This window comes from Pelobates fuscus, chromosome 10, assembly GCF_036172605.1.
Source record: "Pelobates fuscus isolate aPelFus1 chromosome 10, aPelFus1.pri, whole genome shotgun sequence".
Taxonomy (NCBI): Eukaryota; Metazoa; Chordata; class Amphibia; order Anura; family Pelobatidae; genus Pelobates; species Pelobates fuscus.
This window is the reverse complement of record NC_086326.1, coordinates 74,514,691-74,536,353: the sequence shown is the minus strand read 5'-3', so window position 1 is coordinate 74,536,353 and position 21,663 is coordinate 74,514,691. Positions and strand designations below refer to the sequence as shown.

Genomic DNA, 21,663 nt, shown 5'->3' with positions numbered 1-21,663 from the left:
ACAGTAATAAATAAAAATAAAAACAAAACAAAAAAAGAGTAAAACGTGGGAACAAGCTTTATTTTCATAAATTTAGCGAGAAAAGTACAAACAACTGCATTTTGGGAAATAAAAGGAAACAGTACTGTCCACATTTGCATTTAATTTTGCAACTGTGTCAAATTTTTTGTTAGTCACATGTTTTAGACGCTATTCCTCTTTTTAAAAAGTTGCATTGTTGTTTGTGGGTTTCACTTTCTGGCACGTTATATGTGCTTGGCCACTATTTCCAAAAGTTCTAATTTCTTTCATGCCACAGTTTCCATGATAGTCTAAAGAGTGGAAATGTCAGGCAGCCAATCACCATCTAATATTATCAGTTCATTAGTGATCAGAGAGTCGGCTTCTATGTCATATAATAAAAGACAACCTTACAGATGGCTGCTTGCCATAAAGCTGAAGATGACTTTATTTGTTAATTTTGTGGATATCTCTCTTCCAGAAAGCACGACTCTTTCATTTTTTTAATCTTTCTTTATTATGTGCTATAGTAGGAGAAACACATAAATGTTGAGGCTGTGCACCTTTAATTGTATTACTTTTGATGTATTTGTTGGCTATATTGTATTAGTAGCTTTTGCTTGTTTTTTAAACAATTTTATTATATATGCCCGATTTTCATGACATTATTATTAATTTTATTATTATTTTATTATTTATAAAGCGCCATCAGATTCCATAGCTCTGTACAATGGAAGGACTAACCTAATGTAATTGTAACCAGACAACTGGACTCACAGGAACAGAGGGGGTGGAGGGCCCTGTTCAATGAGCTTACATGCTAGAGGGAGTGGGGTATAGTAACAAAAAGGGTAAAAGTAGAGGTACAAAGTAGGTTGTTAGAAAAGTATTCACTGAGTGCTTAGTAGGTAATTTTTGACAGTTGCAGGAGGGGAGTCATGGGGGGTAGGGGATAAAAACCTGCTAACAGTTTAATTGATATGCTTTCTTAACCACTTAAGGACCAAACTTCTGGAATAAAAAGGGAATCATGACATGTCACACATGTCATGTGTCCTTAAGGGGTTAAAGAAGTGAGTTTTCAATGATTTTTTTGAATGAGTGGAGACTGGGTGAAAGTCTTACAGAGAAGGGAAGGGAGTTCCACAGAAGATTTGCAGCCCTGGAAAAGGCGAGCATCAGAGGTGGGAGTATGAACAGAGGATAGACCTAGGTCTTTGGCAGAGCGCTGGGGCCTCGACGGGACATGCTTGTGTATTAGAGAGGATAGGTAGATTGGAGCAGCATCATGTAGGGACTTATAAGCAAGCACCAGGATTTTAAATTGAGCCCTATATCTATCTGAAAGCCAATGCATGGACTGACAGAGCGGGGAGGTGTGGGAGGTGCGAGCAGATAGGGAAATGGACCTTGCCGCCACATTCATTCAGGGCCGCCACCAGAAATTTTGGGGCCCCTGACAAAGCACAAGGTCTGGGCCCCCCGCCCCATCCCCCTGGCCCGCCCCACCCCCCCCCGGCCCACCCACGAGTCCGCCCACAGGACTCTTACCTAGTCCGCAGACAATGATGCAGGACTGAATGTGGTGTGTATAGTGGAATTAGAATGTGTGTAATGGATGTAGTGTTTGTGTGTATTAGATACTGTTTGTGCAGTGAATGCAGAGTGTGTGTTTGTGTAGCGGGTGCAGTGTGTGTAGTGGATGTAGTGTGTTTGTCTAGTGGATGTAGTTTTTGTGTGTACTAGATGCAATGTGTTTAGTGGATGTAGTGTGTGTTTTAGACGCAGTGTCTCTGAATAGTGAATGCAGAATGTTTAAATGTGTGGTGGATGTAGTGTGTGTACTGTGAATACAGGATGTTTGTGTAGTGGATGCTGTGTGTATAGTTAATGCAGAGTGTGTGTCAGTGTAGTGAATGCAGAGTGTGTTTCAGTGTAGTGAATGCAGAGTGTGTGTTAGTGTAATAAATGCAGAGTGTGTGTGTCAGTGTAGTGAATGCAGAGTGTGTGTGTCAGTGTAGTGAATGCAGAGTGTGTGTGTTAGTGTAGTGAATGCAGAGTGTGTGTGTTAGTGTAGTGGATGCAGAGTGTGTGTGTTAGTGTAGTGGATGCAGAGTGTGTGTGTAAGTGTAGTGGATGCAGTGTGTGTGTGTTAGTGTAGTGGATGCAGAGTGTGTGTCGGTGTAGTGAATGCAGAGTGTGTGTCGGTGTAGTGAATGCAGAGTGTGTGTCGGTGTAGTGAATGCAGAGTGTGTGTCGGTGTAGTGAATGCAGAGTGTGTCAGTGTAATGAATGCAGTGTGTGTGTTAGTGTAATGAATGCAGTGTGTGTGTTGTGTAGTGAATGCAGTGTGTGTGTTAGTGTAGTGGATGCATAGTGTGTGTCAGTGTAGTGGATGCAGAGTGTGTGTGTTAGTGTTGTGGATGCAGTGTGTGTGTTAGTGTAATTAATGCAGTGGGTGTGTTAGTGTAATTAATGCAGTGTGTGTGTGTTAGTGTGTTTATTAGTGTATGTATGTAATGTAATGAAAGGTATTCCCCCCTCCCTGTTTCTTACCTTGTTCAGGGAGGGGGGAAGATCCTTTGATCCCTGGTGGTCTGGTCCGGTGGCATTCTGGGCCCCCCGGCTCCCTGTATTTGCAGAGGGGGCCCAGCGGACTGCAGGAGCACTTTCCAGGATTTCCCTGCGTCTAACTCCCGCGAGATGTGGTGTGCGCGCCGCGCGGAGCGTTGCCATGGTAACCCATGGCAACGCTCTACCGACAGCACATCTCGCGGGAGTTAGACGCAGGGAAATCCTGGAAAGTGCTCCTGCAGTCCGCTGGGCCCCCTCTGCAAATACAGGGAGCGGGGGGGGGGCCCGCGGCTGCACATATATATAGCGATGATCGCTATATATATGTGCAGAGTGTAATTGTGGGGCCCTGGACTGCCAAAGCAGTCCGGGCCCCCCAGGACCGCCGGGCCCGTGACAACCGTCACGGTTGTCACCCCCTGATGGCGGCCCTGCATTCATTATAGATTGCAGAGGTGCAAGCTGGGAACACGTAAGACCACTGAGAAAGGAATTGCAGTAGTTAAGGCGAGAGAGAACAACAGCATGGACTAGCATCTTAGCCACATCCGGCATAAATAGGAGCGGATGCGCTCTATGTTTTTGAGATGGAAGCGACAGGACTTGGCGATTGATTGGACACGAGGGGTGAAGGAGAGGTTGGAGTAAAAAGGAACACCCAGGCCGCGAGCAGCCATCCAGTTGGAAATCGCAGAGAGGCAGTCAGAGACACAAGTCAAGATGGACGGGGAGAGATCAGGAGAGGACAGGTAGATTTGCATTTCATCTGCATAGAAATGATAACGGAAGCCAAATGAGCTGATGAGTTTACCAAGGGAGGCAGTATATATAGAGAACAGTAGGGGAGCAGGGACAGAACATTGAGGGATGCTGACAGAGAGTGGTTGGAGGGAAGAGGCAGAGTCAGAGAAAGAAACACTAAAAGGACGCTTGGAGAGGTAGGAGGAGAACCAGGAGAGAGCAGTATCCCGTATACCAAAATTACAGAGGATGCAAAGAAGCTGTTGATGATCAACAGTGTCAAAGGCAGCAGAAAGATCAAAGAGAATTAGGATAGAGTAACGGCCGCGAGATTTAGCAGCAATTAAATCGTTGGGTACTTTGGTCACAGCCGTTTCGACAGAATGACCAGTGCGGAATCCAGACTGAAGTGGGTCAAGCAGAGAGTTGGATTCGAGAAAGTCAGTCAATCTGGTGTACACAACTATCTCGAGGACACTCATCTTTTTCTTTCATCACTAAGTTTGCAGCATGTGTTGCCTCTTTAGACAATTTTGGGGCAATAAAAATGCCCACAACTGTGTGGGTATATTTTATATATACTGGGCTTGGAATATGCCCTACTTTGTGGTTATAAAAAAACATTAAAAACACATTTTGAAGGTTATTATTAAAAGCATATACATTTCACACTGGGGATGATATGCAAAGGAGTGAAACATAAGAGAAGATTTATCAGTGTTCTGTTCCAAAAAATGATCTAAAAGTGGGGCAAACCAGTGAAACCAGTAAGCACATTTTTCAATATTTGTGCACCACTTTTTATAGTAGAACACATTTTTAAATATTTAGTTTGTGCTAAAACATGAAAATGGACTGTTCCCATGCTACATGCCACGCATTCCACAGAGTCACATCACTGTGTCATTCTTATGGAAGCCAGACTACTACAAATTACCGGTAATTTTGTAGGAGCAGAGTGCCAGTAGTTGCTAATATTAGTACCCATTGTACAGTGCAACAGAATCTGATGGCGCACAATAAATAATAAAATTATAATAATAATAATAATTAGTGGAAGTCATTTTAGTAACATAGTGATTTTTAAAATATATATATTTTCTTTTCAATTTTTTTTATTGAAAATTTATAATTTTATATCAATATATGCAGTGCGTTTTAATTGATGCAAAACATATTTAGTCATAAATAAATTTACATAAATCAAATATACTAACATATATATATATATATATATATATATACAATAAAAATTATACAATTACATCATTATATTATTACTTCATTTACAGTTAACATTTAACTTTTCAATGAATTTTGTTTGTGTTTATAGTTTTGGCTTAACCCCTTAACACCGCAGCCAAATGTACAAGTTGTGAACAGAACAAAACGTAAACAAAACCTGGCATTTGCGCTATATGTCTGTCCAACCGTAATTCACCTCTTTCATATGAAATGCATCCCCCCTTATTATATATCATTTTATTCAGGGGAAACAGGGCTTTCATTTAACATCAAATATTTAGGTATTAAACATAATTTAATATAAAAAATATATTAAAAAAATGGGAGAAAAAAAGATTTTTTTTAATTTTTTTTAGTTCTATGTGACATTTTAACTGTGGATGTCAAAATACTGTTTGCTTTTACTGCAATACAATACACATATTTGTATTCAGCGATGTCTCACGTGTAAAACAGTACCCCCTATGTACAGGTTTTATGGTGTTTTGGGAAGTTACAGGGTCAAATATAGCGTGTTACATTTGAAATTGAAATTCGCCAGATTGGTTACGTTGCCTTTGAGACTGTATAGTAGCCCAGGAATTAAATTTACACCCATAATGGCATACCATTTGCAATAGTAGACAACCCAAGGTATTGCAAATGGGGTATGTCCAGTCTTTTTTAGTAGCCATTTGGTCACAAACACTGGCCAAAGTTAGCGTTAGTATTTGTTTGTGTGTGAAAAATGCAAAAAACGCCAATTTTCGCCAGTGTTTGTGACTAAGTGGCTACTAAAAAAGTCTGGACAAACCCCATTTGCAATACCTTGGGTTGTCTACTATTGCAAATGGTATGCCATCATAGGGGTAATTTTCATTCTTGGGCTACCATAGGGTCACAAAGGCAACGTAAGCAATCTGGCGAATTTTAATGTGAAAAAAATGAAACACAAGCCTTATATTTGACGCTGTAACATTTGAAAACACCATAAAACCTGTACATGTGGGGTACTGTTGTACTCGGGAGACTTCGCTCAACACAAATATTTGTATTTCAAAACAGTAAAAAGTATTGCAGCAATAATATCGTCCGTGTAAGTGCTGTTTGTGCGTGAAAAATGCAGAAAACGTCACTTTTACTGGCGATATCATGGTTGTAATACATTTTACTGTTTTGAAACACTAATATTTGTGTTCAGCAAAGTCTCCCGAGTAAAACAGTACCCCCCATGTACAGGTTTTATGGTGTCTTGGAAAGTTATAGGGTTAAATATAGTGCTAGCAAATTAAATTCCCTATACTTTCGGCATGGGTTGTCAGGCAGGTCCCGCTAATTGTAATTAATTAGGATATCTAATTATGTAAAATTATTACATAAATATATGTGTAGAATTAATATATGTATACATATACATATGTGTATATATACGTATATATATATATATATATATAATTTTTTTTAAATATTTTTATTTATATATAGGTATATATACGTATATATTTATGTATATAGATATATATATTATGATATATATTATTTTGTTCTACGTGTATTTTGATATAAATATATATATATATTATTATCACAATACAGTTAGAACGAAATAACACACATCTATAATTTTTTTTATTTTTTTTAAATATTTTTTTAATTTTATTTTTTTACGTATTTACATATATATTTTTTTTATATTATATATAAATATATATATATATATAACAATAATTATATATATTTAATCAGTATCAGTCTACGTGTAATTTGATATTAATATATATATATTTATTAATATTTAAATACACGTCGTGTATGTGTAAATGTGTGTGTGTGTGTGTGTATGTGTATATATATATACTTAGATCATATATATATAATACATATGATCTAAGTATATTTTATTTGTAACTGTAATTTTTTTAATTTATTTTTTGAACTAATATTTTATTTTTTTTACAGGACAGGGGGCAGAGACAGTGTCAGCCAGTGATTTCACATCACTGGCTGACACACAGGATCAGTGATCACAGTGACTGCCTGTCACTGTGATCACCTCCTGCAGATTGGGTAATTGACCACAGGGGGGAGTGCCTGGGTGGTACAAGCACCCCCCCCCCCTTCCAATCTGCAGGGGGATCACTGTGCCAGTTACATGTGTCAGCCAGTAGGCTGACACATGTAACACTGATCGCAGTGACAGGCTGTCACTGCGATCAGAGTGCTTTGAGATCGCAGTGACAGCCTGTCACTGCGATCAGACTTAGCAGATCGCGGTCACTGACCCCAGGGGGACTGCCTGGGGGGCCAGGTAAGTCCCCCGACCGCGATCTGCACAACGGGAAAGCCGCCGGCCGCATGTGTCAGCCGATTTGAAATCGGCTGACACATGCTGAATACTGGTCGCAGTGACAGCCTGTCACTGCGATCAGAGACTGCAGATCGCGGTCACCGGCCACAGGGGGGGTTGCCCGGGGGGCCAGGCATCCCCCCCGACCGCGATCTGCAGCGGGAGAATACCGCCGGCCACGTGGGCGGCAATAAAAGTGAGGACGTACTATTACGCCCGCCGGCGTTTAGAGCCGGTTTCTGCGTGGCGTAATAGTACGTCCTCCGGACTTAAAGGGTTAAAGGAACACTATAGGGTCAGGAACACAAACATGTATTACTGACCCTATAGTACTAAAAACACTATCCAGCCCCCTGACCCCTCCTAAATATAGTAAATCTTACCTTTTTCCAGTCTACCGGTGCTGGATCTTATCCTGATCTGCCTCCTTGGCTGACATCATCAGAAGTGATGATCTCAGCCAATCATAATGATTTTCATAGGAAAAGCATTGGATTGGTTGAGATTGTCAATCCTGATGATCTCAGCCAAGGAGGTTGGCCAGGGGCAGAGCCAAACAACGCTATGGCCAATCAACATCAACTCATAGAGCTGCATTGAATCAATGCATCACTATGAGAAGAGTACAGTGTCTCCACACAGAGGGGTGGAAACACTGAATGTCAGTGCTGCGCACTGTGCAGCACTGCCCTAGGAAGCACCTCTAGTACCCATCTGAGGTGTGGCCACTGGAATTGTTCCTATGCTTTTCTCTGAAAAGACAGTGTTTACAGCAAAATGCATGCCGAGACTGACTATACTCACTAGAACAAATACATTTAGCTGCAGTTTTTTGGTGACTATAGTGTGCCTTTAAGTGAGGACCATATCACATTTTTGGTCAAAGTAATGCAGGAATAAATACATTTCTACTGGGGTTGTAAACTGTGAATATGTCTGTATTTTTTTTTATCTTAGCTATTTGCAAACTATGTATAATATAATAGTATCGCATATAGAGTAAATATTCAGGATTTCCCATGCAACAATTAGAAGGATGTGACCTACAAATATGGAAGTGGCAATAAATCTGTCATCATTAAATATCTTTGTTTGAAATATGTTTCATTAAATGTATCCATTAATTAGTACCTGACTTTCTTCCTTTCTTTTTGTTTTCATTTCGTCTTCGATTTATGCTGTCTCGTAATTTTTTTAAATTTTCCTGAAAAGTATACATTAAAAAATATAATTAATTGTAATAGTTTGAGCATGAAAAAAAAAACCTTGTGGTTAGAACATTTCAGTTTTCCAGGCTTTATAAATCGCATTAATGCTCCAAAATCACATCATTAGGATGAAGTGATTTTGGTTCTCCGATTGTACCTTTACCAGTTCTGCAGATCCTTAGCCTAGGGATTTGTTGCAATTATCACTTAAAGCACCAACATGCATTGCTACCCATAGTAGTTCCCTGACTGTAGTGGTTGGTGAATCACACATGCATGCAGTTTTTGTTGTTAGTGTCTCCAGCCCAATTTTAAACTAGTCTTTGAAGACTAGCCATATTCAATCTTGATAGAGTTTCCAGCTGGCCATCTGCCTGTCCTTCCACAGCAAGATGACAAAACGAATGTCCCATACATGACATATTGGGTCCATATTACATAGTTCCAGATAGAGGTTCTTAGATGGAACCTTAGACTTCAAGGATTTCTGAATAGCTGGAATTAACACCCAGGTTACAGTAAGGAAGAGTAACAAGGACAAATGGTTAACTGAAACTTCTGGATTCTGGTAAGCTTGTTTCATCCAACTACCCAACTCATGGCTCCGCACCTAAAATCACATCTACCCCATCAGATATGTCTTTCTTTCTCTCCCTGAAAAAATATCACCAAAGTCTGAGCATATTGCAGACAGTAATCATCTCCTCTCTTCATTCACCATATTAGATGTTCCACCTTTCGGTGATCTACATCTCTTTTCCTCCCTATATTTTTAACGCTCCCAGAAAAAAAGGCTTACAAATAATTCCACTAACCCCATCATTCATAGCCCAGCAAAATCTAACCAGCTGTTGCACACACTATCTGCACTTTATATCTCAAGTATCTTTCCTTTAGGACTGTAAATTAGCTATTTTTGGCAAACTATTGTTTGTCTTTCAAATTATGAAATATAATTATTACTTGTTGTTTTGTGCTTATTGTTGATAGACAGATCAGATAGATATGACACATAATTTAAAGACATATATAAGATAAGCAGGGATGAATGGACAGACATGTCACTTTAGGTTCCAATCCTTACCTGCTGGTATCTAAATGAATCAGATCTCTTCTTCTGATTTAATTGCCATTCTTTAAACTGAAGTAAAGCTTCATCAACACTGATCATTTGAAGTTTTACTTGCTCTTGTAACGTAATTAGCTCCCGCTGACCTGGGGTCTTCATGCCAACAAATGGATCATACACACTTGACTGAGCTCTGTCTCTCTTCAATCGGACAGTGGGATCTTTAGAAAGAAAAAGCAATTTTAAGTTTTTCACAGTTATTTTAGTAACAGTAATTTTATTGACAGAAGTAGTGGTTTTTTTAACTTGCACAATTTCATTAAAGGGACACCCCAGACTCCTAAAGCACTTTCATTTGCTAAAGTGATTTATGTGTGAAGTGTTCTCTTTTTTAAATTTTATTAAAAAAGTGAAGATTTTAATAGAAATTGACACTTGTATAAATGGACCTTGTTACACCCTCTGGATGTCAATCAGACAAACGTCCTGTTACTTCCTGGTTTAGTTAGCTCAGTTGAACTAAACGTAAGAGGCAGTCAAATGCCCAGAGCACCTGCCTGGGCAGTCTATGATTGGACAGCCAGAGAAAGCCTTGGGCTGGGTTAGAAGGGGAGGACTTGCAAAGGCTGTAGACAAGAGATTTGCAGCTTTAGCAAACTGTTTTAGATATAAACCCAATGGAAAATGCATAATTAAAGGCATGCATGTTTTCATTGGAAGTATATCTAATAATCAGTGATTTGGGGAGGGGCAGTGGAGTGTCCCGTTAAAGGCTTTAACAAACATGTTTGTGCACTTCATATATATTTCACTCCCATTACTTGAGATAAATAAGTGTTTTTTTTTTATTCTTTTATTAGACAGAGAGAGAGTTAGAGACCAAAATGCAGAAGAGGTCTGTAAAATTAATGAATGTTGTGAGTCGTTTGATATACCACAATGTTTAATTTCTTTAAAAAACAGTAATTTTATTAAAAAAAATCTAGCAAAAAAACCCCCCAAAAAACAATGCAAGCAACAACTTGCTTTTCTGAGCACTAACTATCTTTCACATATAACTATGGTTGGTTGGTTGACTTATCCACTAATTATTAATATAATAAAATATGCAACGTACAGAATGTTTTGCAACTCAGTTTTGATTCTTTTCACTAGATTAAAGGATCCAGAAGACAGGCACTAGAGGCTGGCTTAACCCCACATGTAAACATAGCGGTTTCTCTGAATCTGCTATGTTTGCATCTGAAGGGTTAAAACCTGAGGGACCTGGCACCCAGACCACTTCATTGAGCTGAAGTGGTCTGGGTGACTATAGTGTCCCTTTAATCTCTGGATAATACTGCAGTCTCACTCACTGCTTGTCTCAATCTCCTGCTGATTCCCTGAAAGGTAAATTTATTAGAACAAAAAGAAATAGCATATCTCCACAACAAGAAAATGCCAGGAAAAAAAGGAAGCTGTTAGCAATTCTACAGGTGCTCCGTAGCTGTAATGCACTATATTTGTGTTTTTTTCCCTCTCCTAGGTTTTATTATATACACAACACATTGTATTGTATTTAATTATATTCATTTATCTTTTCAGAGTTTTCCTTTTGAGATATATATATATATATATATATTAATATACATACATACTGTATATGTATATATATATCTATAAAAATATATATACCAACATAGTTGTGGTGGGGGACAAAGTGTGGATGAAAAACTCCTACCACCTGAAGTAAGTGGATAGTCAATACATTGCTAAACACAAATGTACACACCAGTCAAGCCATAAGACTTGCTTTTCTCACATAAATCTCACTTTAACAGTGCTCTCACTACTGCAAGGGATTCTGGGTGGGTGTAAGCAAATATGCTCAACAAAGAACCACATTTTTGCTTCATAATTTCACTATATATGTATATTTTTAATTTATTAACATGCTTTTTTATTTTATTTTACTGCAGCAGGGAGACTGCCTGTCAGTTTTTTGGCCTATTGCGGCCATGTGATCGCTCTTACAGAGTGATCACATGAGCTGTGGGGGCCTAATTTGCAGAGGGGGGACTGTTTGGGCTGTCAGGCAGTCCCCCCAGACTGGGAGCAACACCAGGGACAGGATAAACACCAGTGAACTCCCCTGCACCCCTGTCCCTTAGTGATCTGCCCTGCCCCACTGTCCCTTAGTGATCTCCCTTGCCCGCTGTCCCTCTGTGCTCTCCCCTCCCTTAGTACCCCCTGTCCCTTGGTGCTCTCCCCTCCTGCCCCTTAGTGCTCTCCCATCCTGTCCCTTATAGCTGCCCCCTCCTGTCCCTTAGAGCTCTTCCTTCTCCCCCTGTCCCTTAGAGCTCTCACATCCCCTCTTGTCCCTTAGTGTTCTTCTGTACACACCTGTCCCTTAGTGCTCTTTCCTCCCACCTGTCCCTTAGTGCTCTCCCCTACCCCATGTACCTTAGTGCTCTTCCCTGTCCCTTAGTGGTCTCTCCCCCACCCCCTTCTTAGTGGTGCTCTTCCCCCACCCTCCACAACCCCCTCCTTTGTGTTCTTCTCTCCCCCTACCCCCTCTTTAGTATTCTTCTCTGCCCCCTTCCCCTCAGTGTTCTTCTCTCCCCCTTCCCCCATGTGTACATGTGATAGCAGTCACAAAATCCAAATGCAAAATGAAAGGACATTCCAAATGGGGTATTTCTAGGGTTTTCTGTGTAGATGTTTTATCAAAATTATAGCATTCTTTATTTGCATTACAAAGAAACAACAAAATAACAGCACTGTGTAGTAGATACAAAAACGTGTAAACACGTTTTGTCCTCTCCCCTCCCTTTCCTAAGTGGAGCGGACCGTGGTACAGGAGCTTCAGTTTCCTGTACCCAGCCAGACTGACAGTGCTCTCTCGGTGAGCATTTCCTGTCACTCCGGCCGGGTATAGGTAACAGATGCTCCTGTACCACGATCTGCTCCACTTGGCCACTCTCTACACTGAGTGACTAGTAGGAGGGAGCGCTGTGTGCTTCCCTCCTGCTGGTCACTCTAATCTTGAGCCCCCCCCACGGGCTGGTGCATCCATAAGGCAGCAACCTGTGCCGCCTTATAGATGCACTGGCCCTCCTGAAAAGTGCAGAATCTGAGACAGTCCCGGTAGGGTAAGTTACCTGGAACAGTCTCCAACTTGCCGGGACGGTCCTGGCTAAAACGTGTCAGTTGGTAACTGCTCCCTACAGTCACCCTCCACACACAGTCACAATGTAACTCACCCTGTCACACTGCCCCCCCCACAGTTCTAATCACCATTAAGTAATGTACTATCTATGCATACTGAAATTAAAAATACAATTTAACATTACTTTCCAGTGCACCAAAAATACTTTATACATTCTGGAGGTGTACTTTTTGCAAACAACTTGGAAGTGAGTGAGGTTAGTAGCAAATGTTATAATCCATATAGTATGTACTCACCTTTCTGTAATTGCTTTAAGCATTTAGATTCCACATACAAGTTTTCTCTTCTAGCCTGTGCCTTGTCTGGGAAAACTGAAAGGAATTATTTAAATTAACATAGATATATTGTTTTTATTTCAGATAACATAAGGCAATAATAGCAATCCAGCACCGGTAATTGATCAATAACATTTTCTGAACTCGGGTTGGAATTGTATATTTGTTTTTCAATGTGATTATGATCCAAAAAATATAGCCATCTTGTTATGTTAATAACTTTAGAAAAATTGGAAATCATTATTGACTTGAAAATTAACTTCTATTAAAAAATTGGTTATGGAAATACTTTATATGATTGACCATACTAACATGTTACATACTCACCAAGACATTCTCAATTAATTTGACAATTAAAGGTATTCTACAGTGTAAGGAATACAAACCTTTATTGCATACACTATAGTTCCCTATGGCCCACCAACTCCCTTGTGCTCCCCAGCATTGAAAAGGTTAAAAAAAACTTTAGACACTTACTTGAGGGAAATCGGTACTGGGTCGGTGCTCCACCTCCTCCAACATCATCCAATGAGGGGTCCCAATGTGCATGCACCGTGAGTGCCGCTAGCGCATTAGACCCTCCCCATACAAAAGCATTGCCTATGGAGCTTTCCTATTGGGATTTTACTGGATGTCCTCAGGCAAAGCTTCAGTTAGGCAACCTAAAGTCGGTTAGCCACCAGGAAGTGACTCTAGTAGCTGTCTGATTGACAGTCACTAGAGGCAGTCTTAATCCCACACTGTAAACATTGCAGTTTCTCTGCACCCTGACCACTTCAATGAGATGAAGTGGTCTGCTGACCATAGTATCAGTTTAATAGATATTAACAAAACACCATACATATTATTTTACCCACCCTCCTGTTTTCCTACTTTTTAGCTACAGGAGGGTGGCTACTTTGAAGTCTGGCTACTTTGAAGTTCACAAACTATTACCAGCTAAACTGATCTCATACTGCAGAGAAGAAGGAATAAAGGGTCTGCCATACCAGAAGCCAGAGACCCAACATCAGAAGGTAAGATGGCCCCATAACAATTTAGATGAGCTATTGTCATAACGGTGGAAGCATTCCTTTGAGTTTTGACATAATTAAAACTCCAGCATTCAAACCTACCCTTTGCAATAAAAGGTTCTGTATCCAGAGGTTCTGTTGGTCGAGGAACGGGGACTGGAGGGCGACATACTGGTTCAATGTTTGGAGTACCTTCCTCTACAATGTGATAGACATCTTCTTCCTGACATCGATAGTAAGGATCTTCTTCATCAGAGGTATAGTCTATATTTTCTCCTAGCAAAATAAGAACGATGAATGGGGTACGTGGAAAATAGAAATGTATTCTAAAATGTTTATATCGATACAGCTGTGTCTACTGTAGAAACTTCCCTAAATGTAATATTAAAAACAATAACAGTTAGAATAACTAAAAAAAGTATAATTATATTTTATATTAAAGATTTACACAACAAACATAATTTATGTAAAGTTACACAATTCAAATATGTATTTGTTTATTTCTTTAAAGAAACATTAATGTATAAAACGTTTTAAGAAATGATATGGTATCCCATAATTTGCAATATTTCAGCAAGGGGCTTGATTGGATGCGATGAGCTTTCTCTCTTATCATTGAGTAGTACATTTTTCTGTATAAGCCAATTATAAAACTGCTGTTTTAACTATAAGTGATAAAAGTATTTTATATCTACTAGAATCTAGCCATAATAGTTTGGCAGGGAAAATAAAATGGCCAAATGCATTGCTTTGTTTATTAGTAAGAAATGTGATGACAATAAAAATGAAAACAGAATGTAAAAGGTATGTATGCATGTAGACATCATGGGCACACGTGTAATGTAGAAGCAAGTGGTATTTAAGAACTGTCAAATGACAATCTGGCCAATAATTTTAACTTACCCGTTTTCAAGTAACTGGTACCACCGGCAGTTATGGTGTGGCCCCAAGTGAAGATGTCCCCTAAAATATATCCCTAATTACAGTTGGTAATATTGTTGCAGGTATAAGCTGGAATCATCAAATTAATGTAATCATGGAGGAACATGAATTGAGGGAGATTAATGGGGTGTAAGATATGTTAAGGGACTGTATTAGAGTGGAGATTATAGAGATTGTCTAATGTATTGTATGGTGAGTATTATTGTCTCACAGAGCTCTGAAACAGTAATGTGTATTGTGTACGAATATATAACAGAGCTCCACTGCAAGAATACTCACAATAGTACATAGTGTGAATAAATATAAACGCTATTGTATTTTTTAGAATATAAAATGCACCATATATTTTAAGTAGAGATTTTGAAGAAAAAAATAAAACAACCAGTTGAATGTCTTACCCCTTATATTGTATCTTATCCTCCCTTTAATGTCTCTTAACTTCCTTGTTTCTCTTATAACCCTCCTTGTTTCTCTTACCCCCTTTTATAGCTTGTTCTTGCCCCCCTCCTTCTTTTGTGGCTCTTACCTCCTGTTGTAGCATGGCTTTGAGGATCCTCTTTACCCTCTACCTGGTCTGACAAGAAACTAATACTTCAAAAAAAATACCTATGTACTCTATGTACTCTACGCAGTTGCAGTGAGTAGATTTTATTAGTTAGAGCAACATTTTGGCTCTGCCATCGCTTTATCAAGCAATGTATCGGCTCTGTAATCGAGTCTTTATAAAGCATGCTTGATAAAGGCTCAACTGCAAAGCCAAAATGTTGCTCTAACTAATAAAGGCTGCTCACTGGAACTGTAAGAAGTGGAGTATTACTTTGATTTTCATTGGGGTTCCCTACCAAGTTGCAGCCAGTTGGGTTTTTTCTTGAACGCATGTGCGTTCCACTCTTTGGATAGGAAACTTATAGGATATATACTAAAAGGTCAATGAAAACTTGAGTAAAGTTCAATCATTTCTAAATTGGACTGCAATTATTGTGCAGTATATGGGAGATGCAATTATAAAATTCCTAATGCTTTAATGTTAGAGGAACGAGGCTTGGACTAAAGAGTCAACTAAAAACGATCTGTAATGCAAAACTCTTAAAACAAACTAGGACCATTGCCTTGCCTTTTGATTCTTAATTGAGTAATTGAGTGTTCTAGGTTACTAGATTAAATTTTAAAAAAAAATTGTACCCAAAGGGGGGTTGCATTCATAACCAGAAAATAAATGTTTTCAATATTGTCAGAGTAAGTTTTATATAGAACAATAAATGAGGCACTTGAAAGCAATTAAGGAGAACACCAGGCACCATGCAAACCCATGAGAAATGATATATTCTATGTGAGGTTCAAACAGCCTAATTCAGCAGGAAGACATATCTTACCTTCCAATATTTTCCGTATTACAGAATCATCTCCAACTATCCCTTGTGTGTCTGAAGAGGCGCTAGCATTTTTTCTTGCCTGCAGCATATCAACATCTGGTAATGTAAAGACACAAACATACATACATATTTAAACAATAAAACTCTCATTGAGATCATATTCTGTCTAATATATATAAATAATTATCTATTTTTTGCTCTTGCAAAAATTAGATTAAGGATGAAACAGTCGAACACAGCTGAGGTTTGGAACAAAGATGGAGGATCCATTATTTAGCACAAAATAATGGAATGGGGAAATTATCCATTAAGATAATTTTCCAGTTCTGCTTTTTTAGATTAAAATGTTCAATTTTCAAGGTAAATATAAAGAGTTCTTCTTAGCAGTGTAAGAACTTTACATCGTTATAAAATGTATACTTCAGTACTTCGAGCACCTGGAGCCCACTCTCACATATGAAGAATGTAAAAATCACTGTCGCAATGAGACCAACCTTCATGGTTGTCAATTAAGCAGTCCTGGTCGCACACTCTCCCCTCCCAGAATAACATGATAGTGTGAACATATGGCAGTGGCACGCACAATAAGGAGGAACCTATCTTCCTTGCTTAGCGAGGAATTACAATATAAGATCTGTCACCATTGACCAGAGTGTGGCATTACTCACTGAAGCATATATTGAACTGGGAGGGTTTAAAGAATCACTAAACAGTGGTCTGAGGAACAGTTAAAAAAACAATTTTATTACATTTGTTTTGTTTCTTTTTTTGCCAATATTGGTAATGCATTACCTATGTAATTCATTAAAGCTATTGTTCAAAATCTACCTATATAATGCCCCTTAAGGAACACTCTGACACCCTTTCAAAAGAGCTCTGGTGTCTGACATAGCTGTCTCTTGGCTTTATTCTTCTCCACTGCCACAATATAAGGAAGGTTTAGCCAGGTGGCTAGTGATAGGCGGAGAGTATCAAGCAGTGTTCTAGACTGATCACTGGCCACCCACTGAGAGGAATAGAGCGTACTTTCCCCTAGAAATGAGTAGACACGTACGCACATAATTTGTATTTTTTTTTTTTTACAAATGCATATTCCTACAAGCACATGAATTGGAATACGCCAGTGTATGCATTTGCAGTAGTATTTACACTGCATTTAAATCTTTGCTATTATATCCTACAAGTAAACAAACAGGTTTATACTCCGATTAAGAAATAATTTGTCACAGTCCTATTGTTTTTTATAGTATTAAGCTGTGCTTATATCTCCCCTACATTTTCTTTATCATAAACCCTGTGCTTTCATCTTGGAAAAACAAAAATATTGCATCAATCTTCTCTGCTAAACACTTCTTGAGTAAAAAAAATTTAGCATAACATTTATTCAACGGAAGGGGTGTATAGCTAGCATATACACATGTCATAACACAGCAATTTTGTGTATAGATTGCTTGGCAGACAAACTTAAAAATTTAAATCATGTAAATTAAAAAAAAAGAATTCTCGAATACAGTAATGGTGACAAAAATAGATAAATAAAAATGGTCAAATACCTTGCTTATAGTTTTTGTAAGTACCCTGAAGCATTACTGGTAGTACAGCTTATTAAAAATGGCAACAGAATGTAAGAACATTTTTTGCATTTACCCATAATTCCCACATCTAGAAAATAAAGGTATTCAAAACTTCTATAGCGACCTTTATTTCTCTCTGTAATGCTAATTTAATGCTAATAGTGAAATGGTAGAGTCTATTCACTCCTCCACCTCCATGACTGTTATAATGCCATGACCCATTGAAATGTCCTGTACTGTTTGGAAGTTTACATTTTCAGCCCGCTTGCAGGCATCATTTCCGTGATTGGTAGCCTCTTGTAGAGTAATGTGTTCCTCTACAGACTGATAATTCCTAGATTATAAATGAGGATACGTGAGGACTAAATTTCATTCCTCAAACTACATGGAAATAAAAACAGATATACTTGATTTTGGTAGTGAAGGAGTAAAGAAGTAAAATGAAGAACCTTTAAGTTCTGAAGTGTCAGGGTACCTGAGGTCTCTACCTCCGAAAGAGGTAGAGACTTGGCCGTTCATCCATCCGGACGGTCTGATTTCCCCCTTCCTCGCGGTCATTCCGGTCATGCAAAGCCGGCCGCGAGGGAGTGACCCCCTTTTATAGCTTGACGTCCGGAAGTCGACGTCAGGACGCCAACCCGGAACGACCTGTCACTCAATTGCTTCAGGACCTATCAGGACGCCTCGGAGGCGTGTTTACTTTTCTGAACAGGGCATTTAACAGTGCTGCTTTCAGTAGCTCATTGCCCTGTCGTGGTTCTAGCTTGCTAGTCACTCAGTGCTCGTGTTTTCTAGTTATCCCTTTTGGTTTTGACCCGGCTTGTTTGCTCTACTCTGCTTATCTCTGTCTCCCTTGATTCGGCTTGTCTCTCGCTTACCTGTCTTCTGTTACCCTCGACCTCGGCTTGTCTTTGACCATTCTCTACGGTACTACTTACGTTAGTCCTGCCATTCTAAGGTCCGGTATACGTATCTGGCTACTGTTTGTACTCTGCGTGTTGGATCCCTGTCCCGATCCTGACATGAAGAAACCTTACTTCAATTCTAGAAGCTTTTCAGAATATCTAAAAACAGGATCTGACACTTTTATCGTTTTAAAGTTCTCAAAAAACCCACATTGTTCTTACAACATGTTTCTTTTTGTGAATTGACAGTAATAGAAGAACTTCACTCACCAGATAACATTTCACATGTGACATAGATATTACTCAGCTGCAGTAACTCATATATCCTATTGCAGTTTTCGCTAACTTGTATAACCAGACTCTAACTTAGGGGCGTACTTCATTAACTGATGGGTTATGTTTTATAACTTTCAGTAGGAATCGTACAACAATTTTCAAACTGATCATAATCCAAGTTTCACAGACTATTTCACTGCTGTTTATATGCAGCCAACGTCATAAATCCTGACTGACTTAAAACTGTGATTTATTCATTAATTTTACAATGGCAAACGCAATAGGCTGCTATTGTGAGGTTAATAAAGCAAAAACCTACTTACATTACAAGTGCATTGATAATGCTAGCAAGGAGTAGGTGCTCAATTAATCTGTTGTATTCCATGTGGATGTTGCAGGTGTGGGGGGGTTTCTTTTTTAAGGTTGTTCTAGATGTACATTTCAGATATTGTGCATATGTATAATTGTTATGTGATTGCTTTCACTCTTTTAATGTATTAATACAGTGCTTATTTCTCCTTTTTTTGGTGAAGATCCTGGTTTCTCTACCTGTGGTGCGCCTACCCCAGTGGGTACACGCACCAAAAGCAGGGGTTACACCAAGAGCAGGATGGCTGTCCACCTTTGGATCCCCAGGAGGTGGCTGGTTGTGTGCTAAGGCAGAGTGGGCACCTTCTTACCAGGACAGCAGGTACCTACTCTGCCCAAATACATTGTCTATAGCCGGCCGGTGAGGGAGCTGTAAGCTCTTGTTCTTCCAGCACTGCTCCCTATCACGATCTGTGGTGATGCGGTGAGATGGATTTATATTTAATTCCAGCCCCAGCATCACTAAACAGTGCACAAGGGAGCAGAGCAAGAAGACCATGAAAATGACAGCAGCAACACTAGACCCCAGGGAAGCGATCCCTACTGGACCCCAGAGGGAGGATCCACGCCAGCTCTCCCAAAGGTAGGGAGGCTGCATGGACTTTAATAAAAATAAAAAAGTTGTGAGTGTGTGTCAGAGAATGTGTCAAATCAGTGAGAGTGTGTGACTGTGAGTGTGTCTGTCAGTGTGGGTCAAATCAGTAAGTGTGTCTGTCAGTGAGTATGTGTGTATGGCAGTGAATGTGTGTGACAGTGAGTGTGTCTGTTAGTGTGTTTCAAATCAGTGAGAGTTTGTGTCAGTGAGTGTGTTTCAGTGTCCTCTGTGTGTAAGTGTGTTTGTTTCCTATGTGTGTAAATGTGTGCATCCCAGTTTCCTCTGTCTGTAAATGTGTGTGTGTCAGTGACCTCTGTGCGTAAATGTGTGTGTCAGTGTCCTCTGTGTGTAAGGGTGTGCATGTCAGTGTCCTCCGTGTGTAAGTGTGTGTGTCTGTTTCCCATGTGTGTACATGTGTGAGTGTAAGTGTTGTCTGTGTGTAAATGTGTGTGTGTCACTGTCCTCTGTGTAAGTGTGTATGTTTCAGTGTCTTCTGTGTATATTATTGCGATGCAGCACACTTCCTAGCTATCACCGGGACACCAGTAGTGCTTCAGCCCCTAGCCATCTCATAATGGCTGGGGTCTCTCCGTAGCCTCCGCCCTGGAACACTATCCTGGGTACAGCTCCAAATGATTATGCTCTCCTGCAGAGAGTATAGCTTTATAGCTGGTCTACCCAAACACTAGTCGAGACTGAGTGAAGGGTGAAGATAAGCTGCTTTATTCAGGCAAGTCACACAGAATTTATATACAGACCCCTTGCGTGGGGTCACCATTGTATTCCACATAACCCCACCCAGGCGTCTCTGTGTCCAGGAGATAATGTAGTTGATAACTAATTACCTCCAGGACACAGGGGGTACAACACACAAAACCCCTAAAATACACTCAATACAATAAAATACCCTAACATGTCCTATATCCCAGAATTCCCCTGATCTGAACACCCGAGTTGTTCAAATAGCGCTCAGATCCATGCAGTGTAGTAAAATCGCCACTGGGAAGTTCTGACCGTCCGCAATCGTGGTCCCTGCCCAAAATAGTTTCAGAGCATTTGGTGCTTTTGCCGGTCAACTTTTAGGAGCTCCTACGGACAAAAAATGGGGTGATCCTCATGGCTCTCAGGGAGTGATTTTTCCTCACAGTCTCAGGCACCTTACCTCCAAAAAGCGCACTCCTGGCAGGTCGGCAAGGGGGTCAAAACACCGGAACAAGAACCACAAAGTCACATTGCCGAAAACGGTTCCAGAGCAGTCGCGGCTAAGTGCCGCTGAAGTCTGTTCATGGGTTACTTTGTCCGAACGACTACCCGGGAGAGAGCGTTCAGCTGAATATGGAAGAGGGAAGGTACTGAACCAGGAGAACTGAGGATAAGTCTCTGGGGAGGCCGGGCAGGTAAAGAGGGTCTTTTGATATGGCCCATAGTCCTTAAGCAGGAGGCTAGCTAGCAGGCTGCTCCAGGACCTTGTGGCATAGGCACATTTGCCACATATTATATTTTAACTTAAGTTTCAGTGTCTACCCATTTCATTTGGATTTAATTGAATAGAAATTACTCTCAGGAGGCAGTGGTATATTTTCTTGTCTTTTGTAATTTTTTTTAGACTATGTCTCCATACTGGTGTGAATTATTAAAGGAACAGTCCACTGGAAAAAAATATATATATTTCTACAACACCTGAATGATCATGGCTTTCCAATGCTTTTCAACTAAAATTACGAATTAGTTTGGTGGAACCTTTAAAAGACTAAACTGGAGAAATGATGGGGCAACATATTATTTGGATCAATAGTAGAAATAAAATTAATGTGTTTGATTAAACATTTTGTTTTGGTTTTCTCTCTCTTTTGGTATTGTTTATAACAGCCAGTATCTTTACTTTTCCAAGTGCATTATGAAAAGCAAGTTTAAAACTAACATCATTGTGCATACCTTTTTAACTCTCTGTTTCAATAGAAATTTTTTTT

General features: G+C 39.6%; 1 protein-coding gene across 3 annotated transcripts in view; it reads right to left on the bottom strand.

Moving 5' to 3' along the window:
- The window catches only part of PIK3AP1 (phosphoinositide-3-kinase adaptor protein 1), a 114,440-nt gene that overhangs the window by 22,001 nt on the left and 70,776 nt on the right, over positions 1–21,663 (bottom strand). For 2 of the 3 annotated variants that reach the window (XM_063435220.1, XM_063435221.1), the window contains exons 9-14: positions 15,975–16,070; positions 14,563–14,622; positions 13,762–13,935; positions 12,608–12,682; positions 9,179–9,384; positions 8,018–8,090 (exon numbers count right to left, since the gene is read on the bottom strand). In XM_063435220.1, the coding sequence (XP_063291290.1) occupies positions 8,018–8,090; positions 9,179–9,384; positions 12,608–12,682; positions 13,762–13,935; positions 14,563–14,622; positions 15,975–16,070 (684 nt within the window). The remainder of the gene's footprint in view (positions 1–8,017; positions 8,091–9,178; positions 9,385–12,607; positions 12,683–13,761; positions 13,936–14,562; positions 14,623–15,974; positions 16,071–21,663) is intronic. The other variant, XM_063435222.1, reaches the window with a different exon arrangement.